This window comes from Mobula hypostoma, chromosome 9, assembly GCF_963921235.1.
Source record: "Mobula hypostoma chromosome 9, sMobHyp1.1, whole genome shotgun sequence".
Taxonomy (NCBI): Eukaryota; Metazoa; Chordata; class Chondrichthyes; order Myliobatiformes; family Myliobatidae; genus Mobula; species Mobula hypostoma.
In genome coordinates this window covers 47,997,604-48,015,748 of record NC_086105.1, presented here as the reverse complement: position 1 = coordinate 48,015,748, position 18,145 = coordinate 47,997,604, and the positions used below count along the sequence as shown (strand labels likewise).

Here is an 18,145-nt window from a genome sequence, read left to right as displayed (position 1 = left end):
TGATGCATTCGGAAGCACAACCATGATCTACTCACTCATCCATGCATAGCATCACTCCCTCCAGTAATAAATAAAGGGCAAAATCAAACCTAAGTTTAGAGTAGAAATGTCCAAATTTTCGTTCCTGAATTCCATTTGTCAAACCTAGCTACCAGTAGGGAGAAATACTTTCTTTATTCATTCAATATTGCAATGACAACATGCAGAGATTTCACCCAGTGTTTATCTGATAACAAAGCATTTAAATTATGGTATCTTTGTAATCAATTTGTGAGTCACATATTAATAAATATTTCCATCCAGGCACTTTAGGGGACTATTTTCATGCTTTTCTTCTGAAGTTTAGAATAAAAGTATTTTCACTGCACGGCAACTGAGACTCTAAACCACTTAAGTGGAATATCAGGATTTATGGAGCATGGCCGATAGAAATTTTACCGGTTCCCTGTAAGTGCTGACTGAATCCAGTACCAGACTGTCCTGCTGGTTTTGAAGCAACACCTTCCTTTTCGCTTTTAAAGCTGAAGACAAGATTCAATCATTTATTCATCTGAGTGGTGATTAGGTCCATTTATTCCTCTGAGTGGTGTTCCTCTGGGCAATAGGTTGGTGATCGGGTGCAAGAGCCTACACCCCTGGAGGTGAAGATTTTGTAACACAAAAGTATGCATGGCTGGGGGGAATGAGTGAGTGAGTGAGTGATTGTGTGTGTGTGTGTCAGAAGAAGGGAAGAAGAGATGGCCTCCATTTCTCAGTGTGATTGTGAATTGGTTCCACAGAAGCCAACAAATCAGTGTTAAATATATCTCCTTTTCTTCTTCTATTGCCCTGATCAATCAGAATCAGCTTTATTATCATTGGCAAATGTTGTGAAACTTGTTGTTTTGTGGCAGCAATACCTTAACAATTACTATAAGTTACAATAAGAAATATATAAAAATCAATATGTAGTGCAAAGAGATAGTGAGATAGTGCTTATGGGTTCATGGATCATTCAGAAATTGTGGAGGGGAAGAAGCTGTTCCTAAAACATTAAGTGTGTATCTCTAGGATCCTGTACCTCCTCCCTGATGGTAGTAGTGAGAAGGTGGCATGTCCTGGGAAGTGGAGGTTCTTAACGATGAAGAGTAGAGAAAAGGTAGTGACCTTCCAAGTCCATGGGCACCAGTAAACCTTTTTAACATCCATTTTGATGACGGGGTGTAACAACAAGGTGTAACAACAAGGTGACACATTAATTGCTGAATTAATGAGCAGTTAAGGTGATTTGAGAAGGAGGTGATTTGAACAGCCCTTCGGAATCCACGTTGTGTGTGGGCAGGTAGGAAAATAGACCCGGGCCAGTGAGCTCACGGGATTGATTATTATGGATTCAAATAGGATCAGTGCCCAGACCCAAGTATTCTGATAGGAAGTAATGTGAGTTCATTCCATTGTATGTCATAAGTCACATAGCAGAGATTTAATTTTTGTTTTGAGGGTGATTAATGTAATACAGGGTTAATGGCAAGATTCTTAGCAGTGTGGAGGAACAGAGGGACCATGGGGTCCATGTCCACAGATACCTCAAAGTTACTGTGGAAGTTGATAGAGTTTTTAAGGGGGCGTATGGTGTGTTGACCTTCATTAGTCAGGACATTGAGTTCAAGAGTTGCGAGGTTAATATTGCAACTCTATATAGACCACACTTGGAGTATTGTATTCAGTTCTGGTCACCTCATTATAGGAAGAATGTGGAAGCTTTAGAGAGGGAGCAGAGGAGATTTACCAGATTGCTACCTGGATTAGAGAGCATGTTTTATGAGGATAGATTGAGTGAGCTAGGGCTTTTCCCTTTCGAGCGAAGGAGAAGGAGAGGTGACTTGATAGAGGTGTATAAGATGGTAACAAGCTTAGATTGGGTAAATAGCCAGAGACGTTTTCCAAGGGAAGAAATGGCTAATACGAGAAGACATTATTTTAAGGTGATTGGAGGAAAGTACAGGGGGTTGTGGATCAGAGATAAGATTTTTAAACAAAGAGGGTGAGTGTGTGGAATAACCTGCCAGGGGTAGTGATAGAGGCAAACACATTAGGGACATGTAGGAAACTCTTAAGTAGGCACACAGATGATGGAAAAATGGAGGGCTATGTCAGAGGAAATGGTTATATTGATCTTGGAGTAGATTAAAAGGTCAGCACAACATTGTGAGGCAGAAAGCCTGTACTGTCTACTGTTCTATGCTCTAAAGTATCAAGGTCAAATTGCTCATCACTAGACCAAGAGCCCAGAAAAATTTTCCTATGTCCCAGCCTCGCCGTGATGGAGATAGTTTTACTCAGACCTTGGATTTGGTTGGGACCTTCCAGTATGTTAAACTCTTCTGCTTGGTTCTGAGCTGGGATCAAGAAATGAATGTAATCAGCCAAAAGATTTGCTACATCCTACTGAATATGACTCACTGCACTGTTTGTGATACTTACCCTGTTGGCACCTGACTTCTTTGTTATAACATCACTCAGATCCCCAATAACTGAGCGTTAGCTGGGGAGAAAAAAAGCGCATGGAATTAAGATAACTTTGCATCAAGCAGCTGTGATTTGATTTGGGTAGCCTATCTAAAGAGTTTATCCAGTCCATACAGGTCTCCTTGCTTTCTTAATAGCATCAAGCATCAAAGAAAGGGCTGAAAATAATATAGATCCTCAACAAGTGGTGAGATCTGCAGGTTATTTTTATTACAAAGTGAAGCATTTTGGAAGGTCAAGTAAGGATAGGACATACACATTAAATCATATGGCCTTAGGGAGTGTTGAGGAATAGAAGGACCTTGAGACAGAAGTTCCAAGATTCTTGAAATTGACTGCATTGGTAGATAGGCTGGGGAAGAAGGCTTATGGGATCCTTGCTTTCATCAGATGTGGTACAGAATTTACATCAACTGGGACTTCTTGTTATAACTTAATTAAACTTTGATTAAGCCACCCGAGAGTATTGTTACAGTTCTAGTTGCGACATAATAGGAAGGATACAATGGTACAGAGAGGGTGCAGAGGAGATTCACTAGGGCATCTCAGTGATGAGGAGAGATTGGATAGATGGGATATGTTGTCCCTAGAGCAGAGGAAGCTGAGGAGTGTCTATTTGAGGAAGATAAAATGATGAGGGGGACAGATGGTAACAATCTTTTACTCCCCATGGTGAGGATGTTAAAAACAGGAAAGCACAGATACAACATGAGAGGAAGGAAGTATAAAGGGGATCTGAGGGAGAAGTTTTTTCATCCAAAGGGTGGTTGGAATCTGGAACGCACTGTCTGTGGAGCTGGTAGATACGGAGGCTCTCACAATATTTAAGAAGCATCTCAACAAGTGGTTGAATTGCCAGTGCATAACACATTTACAAACCAAATGTGGGGTTATGGAACTAATACAGAGAAATACAATGCTTAGTTTGAACAAGTGGGCTTAAAGGCTGGTTTCTATGCTGTACCTCTTAAAGACTTTAATCAAAAGAGGCAATAGGGAAGCGCATGTTCTTTCACACAGTGGTCACAAAGCAATAACAGTGAAGCATCAGACAATAATAGAGGGAAAACACTGTATAACTTAGAACTGTGGAAGCCTGACATTTTCTTTCCCCAGCTCTCCAAAAATCTAATGAGTCTTGGTCGGTTAAAACTTTGTCCTGTAAATTGGAAAGAGGTTCTGCTGAAAATAGTAAGTAGGTCAGGCAGCATTTGTGAAAAGCACTGTTTCTGATGAAACATTATTCCTATTACTCTCTTCACAGATGCTATCTGAAATGCTGAGTGTTTCCAGTGTTTTCTGTTCCAATTTCTGACATCTGTTTTTATTTGCTTTTGGAAACTTTATTATCACTCTAATTGTTATTTAATCTTCACCCTACACATTAGATTTTGTTTCTCTTCTTCTGTGCTTTCCTGAAAGAGCTTTGACTAATTTTCTGTTCCTGGTGACTGTGCCACACAGCTCAGGCCATTGAGCAGCGCCTGGTGAAGATCGATCACACTGCCATCCACCCACACCTGCTAGATATGAAGATCGGACAGGGCAAGTACGAGCAAGGATTCTTCCCCAAACTCCAGGCGGATGTACTGGCAACAGGGCCAAGCAACAACAAGTGAGTACAGCAGTGCCTTTAGAAAAACACCTTTCCACCCTGAATTAGCACCCTTCTCTCCTCCTTCCCTTTGTATGATGGTTCCTTTGTCATGTTAGCAGGCAACTCAATCTCATGGGCATCCTAACCAAGTGGAATTACTTCTTAGATGCCCATGCCTATTGCTTAACGCATCCGTAATAGAGAACAGCTACAGGTTGAAACAGTGCTAATGCTTTATGCTAAAACTTCCCTTAACATCTGCTATGTTCATGCACACTGATCTTATTACCATTGCCCAAAGGTCACTGGAATTTTGAACATAGGAGATAACTGTACATCATCAACTAGTGAGAGCTGCATGGAGTATTCTTTGCAAGGGTGGGGTGAGGCAGGGTGGAGGTTTCCTTACTGTAACTGTAGTTTGAGACAAAGGGAGGGGAGACAGAGAAGAATACAACACTCTTTGAAAATCAAGAAAAAAGTGCAAATACTGGAGATCGGAAATTTAGCAAATGTGGGATAACCCAACAGGCCAGGCAGTATCTGTGAGAAGAGAAACACATCAGGTCAGAGAGAAAAAACAAGTTAGTCTTAGGGTGGGTAAAGGGACTTGTGTTGAACATCTATGAAAAGGTGACAGCTAAGGAGCATTTTAAAGTCAGACAAAACCTCTGTGTATTGTGTTGCATACGGCCAGGCTGTGAGACATGTTGGTTACAGCAGACAGCACCATAAATGATACATTACCTTCTCAGCCTATCAGAGGGATTCCCTTTTCTCCAGCCACACCCCCAACCCCACCTTCTCTGTCAACTTGTCTCTCTTTCCCAGTTCTGATGAAGGATCCCAGACCAGAAACACCAACTGTTTTCCTGTCCGCAATTACTTCTTGATTTATTGAGCCCTAATTTATTTTCTGTGGTTATTTCTCTCCAAAGCAACACTTGTAAACCTCTTAAACTGAGCAGTGAACCTGAGGATGTGACCGAGGAAGGCTTTTGGCAAACGCTATCTGTACTTCCATGTTTTTAGGTAGATCACCTCAGATAGGAGACATTGGTGTTGGGGAAGCAGTCACACTCCACTGGAAGTGACTGGGGTTGGAGTGATGCAAATTATAGAGGTGGATAACCCTGATCTGTTCAAACTTAAGTTTAAAGCATCTGAAGATGATAATGTTAAGCCATGATATATATCTTCTGAACTGTTATCACTGCAATTTGCAGCCCGTAATTTCCCTTCAAGAAACAAACTTTTGAATTGTCTAAATGTACGAGTGATGTTACAGTCCCCTCACGAGCTGATAGGACTTGGCAAACTTGGCTCTCAGAAATGTAGGTACAGCACCTAGCTGGCTGCCATCGCTCCAGGAAGTGAGTCACTTGGGGTTGGGGGGGTGCTTCAGGCCAAGTTGAAGCAGCGGACATATGACTACCTCTCACAAGCATCCTTCTGGCCTATGTACAGCCGTACAGCCATTAGAAAGCAAGATAGAGAACCTGAAGGCAAAGGTTGCTGTACCAGAGGGAAATAATTGATTGCTATGTTCTCTGTTTCACTGAGACATGGCTGTCCCTACCCTCCTCCCCCCTTCCCCATATTCCAGACACCGCGCTCCATCCCAAAGAGTTCTCAATCCAGCAGATGGACTGGATATTGGCATCAGGAATGGGCAGTTGTGGTGGTGTCTGCTTCATGATAAACTCATGTTGGTGCTCAGATGTAGCAGTCTTGTTTCACAATTGCTTTCACGACCTGGCATGTCTAACAATCATGCTTTGACCGTTCTACTCAACTTTGAGTGTTCTCTGTCATGAAACTGACTGCAGTTTACATACTGCCAAAGGCAGATGACAAGCTAGCACTCGATCTGCTGAGTGCCATGACTAACAAACGAGGAATTTCCACCCTGGCAACTTCCACAATCTTGCCAGTGACTTCAGTCAGGCTAGCTTTAACGCCAGCAGCACTTCAGGTTTGGGCAATAAAGGTTATTATGGACGTGGTGAATCAAAATCAGATTTATTATCACTGACATATGATGTGAAATTTGTTGTTTCATACCAGCAGTACAGTGCAAAGTCCTAAAAATCTATAAAGTATAAAAAAGAAATAACAAGGTTGTGTTCCTGGGCCGTTCAGAAATCTGAATGTGGAGGGGGAGAAGCTGTTCCTAAACTGGTGACTGTGGTTCATCAGACTCCTGTACCTCCTTTCTGATGGTAGTAATGAGGAATGGGCACATTCCAGATAATGAGGGTCCTTAATGATAGATGTCACCTTCTTGAGGTATCGCCTCTTGAAGATGTCCTTGATGGTGGGGAGGTTTGTGTCCATCTAGGTCGATGCTAATGGACCAAAGTACAACTTTGGCTCCATTTCATCTGACAGTGTTGTACCTGATGCAGTGTTACACAGGCCTGAATATGTGTGCTCATGTTTGTGGGCTGCGATTTTTGCTCACAGCCAAATGTCACAACTTTTAAAATTTATTTTTTTTTATGATCTGAGCATGATTAGCAAAGCTAGCATTAGTTGCTCTTCAGTGGCTTCTTCTGAGCTTCCTTCAAGCACTGCAGTCGTTCTTGTATTGGTGCTCCCACAGTGCTGTGGGGACAGAGTTTCAGAATTTGGATCCAGTGACTTTGAAGGAACGGAGGTGTATTTCAGGATGGCATGGTGCACAATTTGGAGGGGAGCCTGCAATTTGGTATTGTTGTTCTCAGTTGGCCTTAAAGATTGTGGATTTGAGTATTACCATCAGAGTTGCTTTCATTGAGTAAATGTAGGTAGTATACCCTGCAATAACTGCGCTCCATTGCCAGAGGGCATGTATTTTTAGGGTAGTGGATGGGTGTATTTTTAGGGCAGAGGATAGGTATATTTTCAGGTTAGTGGATAGGTGTATGTTTAGGATAGTGGATAGGTGTATGTTTAGGGTAGTGGATAGGTGTATCTTTAGGGCAGAGGATAGGTGTATCTTTAGGGTAGTGGATAGGTATATTTTCAGGTTAGTGGATAGGTGTATGTTTAGGATAGTGGATAGGTGTATCTTTAGGGCAGAGGATAGGTGTATCTTTAGGGTAGTGGATAGGTGTATTTTTAGGGCAGAAGATAGGTGTATCTTTAGGGCAGAGGATAGGTGTATCTTTAGGGCAGAGGATAGGTGTATCTTTAGGGTAGTGGATAGGTGTATTTTTAGGGCAGAGGATAGGTGTATTTTTAGGGCAGAGGATAGGTATATTTTCAGGTTAGTGGATAGGTGTATGTTTAGGATAGTGGATAGGTGTATCTTTAGGGCAGAGGATAGGTGTATCTTTAGGGTAGTGGATAGGTGTATTTTTAGGGCAGAGGATAGGTGTATCTTTAGGGCAGAGGATAGGTGTATCTTTAGGGTAGTGGATAGGTGTATTTTTAGGGCAGAGGATAGGTGTATCTTTAGGGCAGAGGATAGGTGTATCTTTAGGGTAGTGGATAGGTGTATTTTTAGGGCAGAGGATAGGTGTATTTTTAGGGCAGAGGATAGGTATATTTTCAGGTTAGTGGATAGGTGTATGTTTAGGATAGTGGATAGGTGTATCTTTAGGGCAGAGGATAGGTGTATCTTTAGGGTAGTGGATAGGTGTATTTTTAGGGCAGAAGATAGGTGTATCTTTAGGGCAGAGGATAGGTGTATCTTTAGGGTAGTGGATAGGTGTATTTTTAGGGCAGAGGATAGGTGTATCTTTAGGGCAGAGGATAGGTGTATCTTTAGGGTAGTGGATAGGTGTATTTTTAGGGCAGAGGATAGGTGTATTTTTAGGGCAGAGGATAGGTATATTTTCAGGTTAGTGGATAGGTGTATCTTTAGGGTAGTGGATAGGTGTATGTTTAGGATAGTGGATAGGTGTATGTTTAGGATAGTGGATCGGGTGCCAGAAACGTGACCTGCTTTTTCGTGGATTGTGACGAGCTTCAGTCAAAGTTGAAAGTCAAAATCTATCACATGCACAAGTGCAATGAAAGAAAAGCAAACTTGCAACAGCATCACAGGCACATGGCATCAGATACACAACAATCACAAGGAAAAGACAAGAGAGATAAGATTAGTTTTATTTGTCACACGTTGATCGAAACATAGAGTGAGATGTGTTGCTTGCATCGGAGATGTGCTGGAGCAAGACTGTAAGTGTTGCCACTCTTCTGGCGCCAACGTTGCATGCCATAACTTACTAACCCTAACACACACGTCTTTGCCATGTGTGAGGAAACTGGAGCACCCAAAGAAAACCCACTTGGTCAGAGGGAGAAGTACAAGCTTACAGGCAGTGGTGGGAATTGAACCCTGATCTTGTAGCTGGTGTACTGTAAAGTGTTTCACTAAGCGGCAAGGTAAAAACATACATTAAGCATAAATTATACATAATTTTTACAAGAATAAGTCAAATGAAAAGAAAAGAAAACAAAGCTTGTTGTCAAGCTAAATGGTAGTATGTGATTAGAGTTGTGCGGGTTAGTTCAAGAACCAATGGTTCAAGGGAAGTAAGTGTTCTTGAACCTGGTAGTGTGGGACTTCAAGCTTCTGTACCTTGTGCCCAATGTCAGCTGGGGGTAGCTGGCATGGCCCGGATGGTGGGGATCTTTGGTGGCAGATGTTGACCCCTTGAGGTAGTGCCTTGTGTCGATTTTACCAATGGTGGGGAGAGATACATCTTGAGCTGAAAGTCATTGGAGCCGCACTCCTCCAGGCAAGTGTGAAATATCCCATCAAGCGCCCTGATTTGTTCCTTCTAGGTGGAGGAATGGCCACCTGTTGAGCTACAACTGATGCCTTATGTAAATCACGATGTAAGTTGATGCTCTTCTTGCACAAAGCAGGTTGCTGTTGTTTCCCAAGCATTAACACCGTCTCTTCCACTTGTCTTAATCCCACAGTCGATGGGCAAATCGAGGCGCCACAGCACAGCGGAGGAAGGATCGCCTTCGACAGCATTCAGAGCATCTGACTCTGGACAATGACTCAAGAGAGGTATTCCCAAATCCTCTAATCATTCACAACTTGCACCTACACCTACCCCAAACATTCCCAGTTTGTGAGATCTTCCCAACTCTTCCTTTCATAACTGTTATTCAGTCTTCCTCACTCTGTGATAGTTGTCATCCAAAGCAAATTAAGAACTTCAAGAATAGGAACAGGAGTGGGGCATTTTGCTCCATTAAATAATAAGATCAAGGCTGTCTTTTACCACAGTGTCATTTTCTTGCATTAAACCAGATCACTTGGCTGCCTTGATATCTATAAAATCTGTCCATCTTGGTCAACAACTGAGCCTGCACTGCCCTCTTGGGTAGGTAATTGCAAAGCTTCACTTCCTTCAGGGTGGAAAAATATCTCTTTTCGTTCCTTTCCTGAACAGCTGATCCCTTATTCTGACACTAGGGCCCTCTGTTTCCAGAGGAATTTTGAAATAAAAACAGACAATGCTGAAAATTTCATGTTGGTCAGGTGGCATATGTGGGGAAAGAAATAGCCAACCATGAGTCTAATTTTTTTTAGAGAATTTAGTACTGATCAAGCACAAAGTAGGTAAGGACCTCAAAGCATTTATTTTGTGAATTCTTAGGGAACTGTTCCACAAACATTTCTGACAAAAGAAGGTTACAATTCAAGTTTATACAGTAAATCTAATCACACTAGGTCAGCCAGTCTCCAAACATTGTTTCTGCAGTTTTCACAACATTAGCACCTATACAATTGGTTCCTCATTGATCAGAGTGCCAAACTAGCCAGTAATCATATTTCCTCTCAGACACTAGCACATACTCAATCAGTTCCTCATTGACATGATCTATTGTTAGTTACTACAAGGAAGATAGGCCCATTCTGTTTTTATCATTGCTCTCCCCATGATTCTGCCAACCCCCAGTCCTTAAGCTTAACCCCTTCCCTCCACATTAATAAATGTTTTCCCATCTCTGTCATCATAGACATCTAAGAAATGAGTTTTCACAGAAATTGAAACAAGTAACATCTTTGTTTTTCATGCCCTTGTGATTTTTCCCCTCTAAGTGTGCTCACTGTAACGTCTTGAATTCCTGAAGACTCCCTGGAGAGCTGACAACCCAGTATTTCTCCAGAATGTTAAGTGTCACAGATTGAGAAAGAGCTTCACACATAGTGTCTGTCCTTGGTGCCAATAGAGCTGATGACCTTGAAGTCCAGAATTGCTGAGTGTTAATATGGGCCTTTAACTCTGAACTTGCAATGAAATAAAAATATTGAGAACCAACTAATTAAACGAAACAACTACAAGAACCTAGTTGGTTTCTTCTTTTCCGTGAAAGTAGCGAAAGGGTAAAATTGGGAGATAATTATTAAGAGAGGCACTAAGGAACAGGAGAGGTTACTGAACTCTTAAACTTGTTTCACCGTTTGATGAGATCACAGCTGACTTATCAGCTAGCACCGTGCCATGCCTTGCTGGATGTTTCCTCATACACCAAGTTAATAGCTCAGATTTAAAATTAAGAGCAGAACCAGTATCATTTTCCATCATTACCAGTCCTTTACTTATCAAACTGCTTCCTTACATTGCTCCTGCAAGATCTGGTTCTGATTGTTTTTAGTCTGTGCCCTACAGTTTCCCTGTGTTTTACAGAAGTCAGAAAATGAATAGCTCAAAATGCACGGAAACATTCTAACTTCCAAGCAATACAAACTTAGTTTGTGTAGCTTTCGTTATAGTTGGAGCACAGATCTGCCCCATTCATCTCTGCTGCACTTTCTCTTAAAAGCTGCTCTCAGAGTTCCACAAGAAGTTCCTGAATTCATCCTTAGGTTGCCCAAGCTCTAAAATTACGATTATTTCTGTTTGTTTGAACTTCTCAGTAAAGAAATAGTTTATAAGCTAATATAAAATGCTGCAGGTCCTGGAACATAAAAGCAAAGTGCTCAGGACATGAGGTATCATTTATGGAGAGAGAAACAAAGTTTATGTGCCAGGTTAGTAATTTTTCAGTAGAACTGAGAGTTTGTTGACCTGTAATGTTCACTCTGATTTTCTCTCTGACCAGTTGAGTATTTGTCACACTTTGTTTAACTGGCCATGTTTATCCCATGTTGGCATGTGGCCAAGTGCTTAAGGCATTCGTCTAGTAATTTGAAGGTCGCTAGTTCAAGCCTTGGCTGAGGCAGTGTGTGTGCTCTTGATCAAGGCACTTAACCACACATTGCTCTGCGACGACACCAGTGCCAAGCTGTATGGGTCCTAATGCCCTTCCCTTGGACAACATTGGTGTTGTGGAGAGGGGAGACTTGCAGCATGGGCAACTGCCGGTCTTCCATACAACCTTGCCCAGGCCTGCACCCTGGAAACCTTCCAAGGTGCAAATCCATGGTCTCATGAGACTAACAGTTGCCTATCCCATAAAATCTTTTAATTGTAACCACCTCACTTGGACTATGTTTAAACCTATTTATTCTCAGAAGATCAAGTTGCTGGAAAACAAGAGGAGTTCAGGGCCATTGATGTAGAGACATGTATTCAAATTCCACCATGGGAGTTGGGACTTAAAAAGAAGTAATTAAGTAAAACTTCAGAATAAAAATACAGTTACATTCACTGAGAGGTCACCACAGAGCTGTGGGATTGTTATAAAAACCTATTTGGTTCACTAACTTCCTTCATGGAAGGAAAGCTTTCATTTTTACGTACTCAAGCTTCTGGGAAACTCTAGCCCCACCAATGTAGTTCACAATATTGACTCATTAGTTCAGGGGAGCATTTCCTGACTGTCAACACATAACGAAATATTTTTTAAAAATCTTCTGTAAACCCCTACTAGTATCATTAAAATGAATCTTCCTGAAGAGTGGTGTCCAGAAGGGACTGCTTAGGTTAATCCAGAGACCCAGTGAACATCAGATCAGCCCTGACAGTTCGTCCATTGTCGAGACTGACATTAGATGCACATACTCATAGGAGGTCATTAGTTGCTACAGCCCAGACATGTCCTCATGACAGGAAGACTTACCTCTGCAGCTGTCTTCATTCCTTGGTGCAATCATGACTGATTTACTTTAAGGTTCAAAATTCAAAGTAATTTTATTATCGATGTATGTATGTCTCCATATACTACCTTGAGATTCCATAAGACATAGGAGCAGAATTAGGCCATCTGGTCCATCGAGTCTGCTCCACCACTTAATCATGGCTGATTCTTTTTTTCTCCCCTTCAACCCCATTTCCCAGCCTCCTCCCCATAACCTTTGATGCCATGTCCAATCAAGAACATAAGACCATAGTTCACTTGATTCCCTTGATGCTTGAACCCATGCACATTGTTTGGAAGGATAACTTTAGTAGTGACTAAATAGGTCTGCTCCATAATTGCTGAAGGATCTGGGCCTGAATGCCAACTGTACTCTTTTTCCATAGATGCTGCCCGCCCTGCTGAGTTCCTCCAGCATTTTGTGTGTGTTGTTCCGTAATTAGCAGATTGTGAAATGACTTTAAATAGTCTCATTCAATTCTCAGTGGTCATGATACCTCTCCGTGATGCTAATTGGGCCCAAATTGCTATTAAACTAACACACTCGGAGGCTGATGTTAATGAAGCATGCCTCGACAGGTTATTAGGTGCTTTGTGCTAGTGAGATTCTGTCTGTGCAGTGCACCAGGGTGGAGACTAGGTTCTTGGACCCTTTATCCTATGGAACTGCATCCATAATTACTCTATTTCCACTTTGCCCCAAGTTTGTACATCATTGAATTTGTAGACAGTGATACTGTGCATGTTGTAACTTCCCAGGTTACAAACACCCTACTTAATGGACTACCTATACATATAAACAAGTGTTTGTGGGAGATCAGTGGGATAGATGGGGATGAATTTTCCAGTTGCTGCTGGGTGACAGGCGTGTCCCACCATGTGGCAACCAGGCCTTTCCCCATGCCATCTCTCCCCACTCCCTCTCCCAAGCTACAACAACTGAGGGCTGGGTGGAGCTGAGCGGAGCTGGGAGTACTAAGCACTCTCACTGGGTCATTGAGGTCAGCTGGCGGCTGCTCTTTTCATGCCTGCTCGCTCTCTCATCACCAGAGTCTCTGTGATTCTCTTCCATATTTTTCAACATATGAACAATTCAAGTCAAGTCAAGTGACTTTTATTGTCATTTCGACCATAACTGTTGGTACAGTACACAGTAAAAACAAGACAACGTTTTTCAGAACTATGGTACTACATGAAACAATACAAAAATTACTTAAATATTTTTGTAAAAAATGTCTAACTTGAAGGTATTGCAGAAAGTGTGAGTATGAAAGAGAATATTTATCAATTAATTGTTCAAAAGACATCAATCTATCTTCTTTAAATAAATCCAAAAAAGAATTAATATCTTTATTTTTCCAAAGTAAAAAAATTGGATCACTCAAAGAAGGCTTAAAAAAGTAATTTTGGTAAATTAAACTACAAAGTTTAAATTTTTTAAGATTAAAAGAAATTGCGGAACTGGAGCCAAATTTGTAAAGAATACTTAACCACAGGATATAGGTTTAAATTAATAAATATTTAAGTAATTTTCCTTACGTATTGGAGGCTGACCTGTTAGATACTACTATGAGTATGAATCCTTTGATTAAGGGTTCTATTGGAAGAATTTATAATTTATTATTACAATGGGATAAGCGTCCTTTATATAAGATTAAGCAGGATTGGGAAAAGAAACTTAATTTGACTTTTATGATGGAGGATTGGATGCAGATTTTGAACTTGGTTAACTCTTCTTCAATTTGTGCTAGCCATTTATTGATTCAATTTAAAATTGTACATCGTTATCATTTGACAAAGAAGAGACTTTCTAAAATCTTTTCTAATGTTGATAGTCATTGTGATAGATGTAAAACTGAGATAGCTATACTGACACACATGTTTTAGTCTTGTTCTATATTGGAACAGTTCTGGAAGTCGAATTTTTTCAACAATTTCTAAAGCACTTAAAATTAATTTACAACCTAATAAATTAACTGTGCTTTTTGGAATAATTCCTCAAAATATTCATGGTATTTCTGTGTCTGACCAACATGTTATTGCATTTGTTACATTGATAGCTAGGAGGGCCATTTTGTTGAAGTGGAAGAATACATCAGCTCCCATTTTGTCACAATGGTTCTCTCAAGTGATGCTATGTCTTAGTTTGGAGAAAATTAGAAGTCAAACCTTTGAACCTTTATTTGATTTGAGAAAAGATGGGGCTCATTTGCTTGTAATTATCATTTGAGTTAATTGATATAATTTTTCCACGATCTAATTGTAAATTTTTTAGTATATTTTCTTTTCTTGCTGGCTGTTTGATGTTTACTTTTAGAAGCTTTTTGTATGAGCATGACTCCGGGGTTGTACACCTAATGGGTTCTTTTTTTTTCTCACTTTTCTGCTTAGTAGGTTTTTTTTGTTATCACAAATTTTTTTTTCAATCTTTAAGATAATGTCTTTTTTGAGACATTGTAAGTGTTGTTACTTCAATGTACTCATGTTATTTTTCCTGTATAATATAACAATAAAAAGATTTGAAAAGGAAGAAAGAAACAATACAAAAACTACACTAAACTAGGAAAAAAACAACACAAAAACTACACTAGACTACAGACCTACCTAGGACTGCATAAAGTGCACAAAACTGTGCAGACATTACAATAAATAATAAACAAGACAATATGCACAGTAGAGGGCAGTAGGTTGGTGTCAGTCCAGGCTCTGGGTATTGAAGAGTCTGATGACTTGGGGGAAGAAATTGTTACATAGTCTGGTCGTGAGAGCCCAAATGCTTCGGTGCCTTTTGCCAGATGGCAGGAGGGAGAAGAGTTCGTATGAGGGGTGTGTGGGGTCCTTCATAATGCTGTTTGTTTAACAGTCAGGTTATTTAACAGTTCTCAGGAACAGAACCCTGTCGTCTGGGGTCTGCCTGTACAACGTATTGCTTACTTTCTAAAGGCCAGTTTGATTGAAATTATCTCCACTGTTTCAGAGCAATTACCTTTCAGCAAAATAAATTATTGATATTCAGAGACTTGGATTAATTGTTCTCAACTTATTTTGTTTTTTCTTGTTTCTGTTGTTCCTTCCCTTTCACATTCTGTGTTCTCCTTTCTCCTGTGCACACTCATTCTGCAATCTGTTCTCCCTTGTGCTCTTGCCACCGGTTGCTTTAGCCAGTGGAGGGGCTTCTCGTCTGCCACAACTCTATGGCATTTTGGGAATGGGAACAAGCTCCGCCCCCTACTGTACGACCTCCCAAAAAATCCTTCTCTGAGTGCTCTCTGGTACGTTGTGCTCGATCTCTGTGCAAGGCAGCACGGTGACAGGTTCTAATCTTTCACAGCTTTGATTTGCAAGGTCAATATGTTTGCCTCACTGAAGTAGGGCTTGCACCTGAAGAACTAACCTGGAAACATTAACCATCATTTCCTCCAGGTAGGTTAGAAATCTCTCTTAGCATCTTCCACAAAGCCGTCACAGCATTTGTTTTTAAAATATGTTCCTTCACTGAAGAGAGGAATATCAATATTAAGAGACTCCAGCACTCTAGGCCCGGTATCCATAGAAACAGTGGGATTGGAAGTAAATCTTGGGCCTTCATCATTTCATTAAATCATTGTTTACCATGTATGTTGGCGCGTGGCCAAGTGGTTAAGGCGTTCGTCTAGTGAGCTGAAGGTCGCTAGTTCAAGCCTTGGCTGAGGCAGCGTGTGCGTCCTTGAGCAAGGCACTTGACCACACATTGCTCTGCGACGACACCGGTGCCAAGCTGTATGGGTCCTAATGCCCTTCCCTTGGACAACATCGGTGGTGTGGAGAGGGGAGACATGCAACATTGGCAACTGCCAGTCTTCCATACAACCTTGCCCAGGCCTGCGCACTGGAAACTTTCCAAGGTGCAAATCCATGGTCTCACGAGACTAACGAATGCCTATAAATAAAATGTTTACCATGTAGTACAACATTTCCCACCTTTGCTGCTGACTTCTTCATCTGCCTACCCAATGTAAATCTATCAAAAGCTTGGGTTTGTCTCAGGAAGCATGCAGGTTTTGTGGAAATCAGCCCCAAATTACTGCCAAATGAATTGAAAATTGTTTTCTGACTCCATTCCTGAATTGCTTAGCTCCTAATTTAAGATTATACCCCCTTCTCACTATGATTCATTTACAAAAAGAAATATCTTCTCCACATCTGTCAAACTCTTTCATCATTTTTAATTTAAAGAAAAACAAGATATTTGTGTGTCCTTCCTCAGTACATTCCCCTCCAGTCCTAGTATCATGCTGGTGTCAGGTATCAAAGGAAACATGTCTGATTCAGAAAAGCATTCTGTCCCCTCCACCTTAGCTCATCACATGGCCAGCTCTAGGTTCCTTTTAACCACTCTTGGCATCTTGAAGTGATTATGCTAAATTTGCATCAACTACCAGGATTTTGTATCAGGGCCACTCAGAGCTGGCATGAAACTGCCCAACACGTTGTGTAGGACAGGGACAGAAGTAACTTGAGTCCTGTCTGTTTGCAAGAGGTACCTTTATTAATTACTGCACTGGAAGCTGGCCACAATGCATGGAACATTCAGGCACCTGATTTGGCAGTATCTCCAGGTTGTCATTAATGAGATTTGTTCCTTACTTACTCCATGCACTTGAGCTGTTATGATGGTTGGTCACCTCACTGTTGTAGCCACTTGAGTCTTTACCCACTCCTGCATTCTCATTGCAACACACATAAGGTAATTTTGTGAGATTGGACGTGAACTTTCAATCATTACCACCCCCATCGCCCACTGTCTGACTTTACACCACTGTGATTTTGTTGAAGGCTGCTGAGGAATTTCACCAGCTTTGATTTGATGCTTTGATTTCTATGAAGATGTGCTAACCAATGAATGAAATCTAATTTATGTGACATTACAAAGGCCAATACATGAAAAACTTGTTGCTGAGGGAACAAGCTGTTGTTGAATGCTTGGGTTATTTGAAAATATTACTGGGTCTATGATCAGTCATTAACAGTAAGTTTGCAGGGTATTTTCACACCTTTCCTTCCTCATTATTTTCTATTCACAAAATTTCTTCTCTCTCACCCCTTTCCCTGCCTTTCTCTGTCATAGAGTTTGCTTTCCCTCATAACTGTCAATTCTTTGCTAAGATGTGTCACTATATGTCACCAATTTCCATGCAAACCTCACCATGAATGATGTCAACATTAACGCCGCTCTACCCTACACAGCCTGTGGAACATGTATGTGAGTGTTCTCGTGTGTATACACTTATGAATTCAGTGTAAGAAGTACAACCTGCAAGAGAGGAGGGGTTGCAGTGGTTGAATAAAGAAGCTGATTTGTTCTCTTTGGAACAGAGAAGGTTGATAAAGTGTTAAACTCTAGGGTGTCTTTTATAGAATAAATCAGGCGTCAAGTGACAGATGGGCTGTTAGCCAGCACCTTAACAAAGTAGAGACAATTTGAGGAAGCTTTTCTTCTGCAGCATGTGGTGACCCGGGCTCAATTGGCTGAATGAATCAAACCTTCAATGGATAGGTGCAGGGTTGTGGAGGGAACTTCCCTCAAACAGTAGCTTGCCACAAGTCGCTCTCCTTTGCTCCTTGCTGTTCAGTGACACCAAATAATTGCTGCAAACATGTAACTAGCTGTGGTATTCTATTAATTAAATCAATACTGTCACCACAACAATCAGCATGCTACAACTGAAAACACTGCAGCTTAGATCACCTTTCTGCAAGTGCTGTGCGTCAGTGTTTTGGTCACTTCTCTCCATCAGAATGTTTGGGGGGGCACAAAAAACAGTGCTGATTAGTGGAATTCTCAAGTAAATCAGTAAATATACAACCCTTCATGACCTCAGGGCATCCCATAGTTCCTTAAAGCTAATTAAATACTTTTGAAATATAGCTGCTGCTGTACAAAACTGGTAGTCATATCCCATAAACCAACTGTGGTAATAAGCAGGTAGCCTGTTTTAGTTCATCAAGTATTGGCCAGGACAGAAGCTC

At 41.1% G+C, this 18,145-nt stretch overlaps 1 protein-coding gene across 8 annotated transcripts in view; it reads left to right on the top strand.

The window, feature by feature from the left end:
* The window catches only part of dennd5b (DENN/MADD domain containing 5B), a 300,592-nt gene that overhangs the window by 228,434 nt on the left and 54,013 nt on the right, over positions 1-18,145 (top strand). For all 8 annotated transcript variants that reach the window (XM_063058246.1, XM_063058247.1, XM_063058248.1 and 5 more), the window contains 2 exons: positions 3,973-4,123; positions 9,020-9,113. In XM_063058246.1, coding sequence (XP_062914316.1) covers positions 3,973-4,123; positions 9,020-9,113 — 245 coding nt within the window. The remainder of the gene's footprint in view (positions 1-3,972; positions 4,124-9,019; positions 9,114-18,145) is intronic.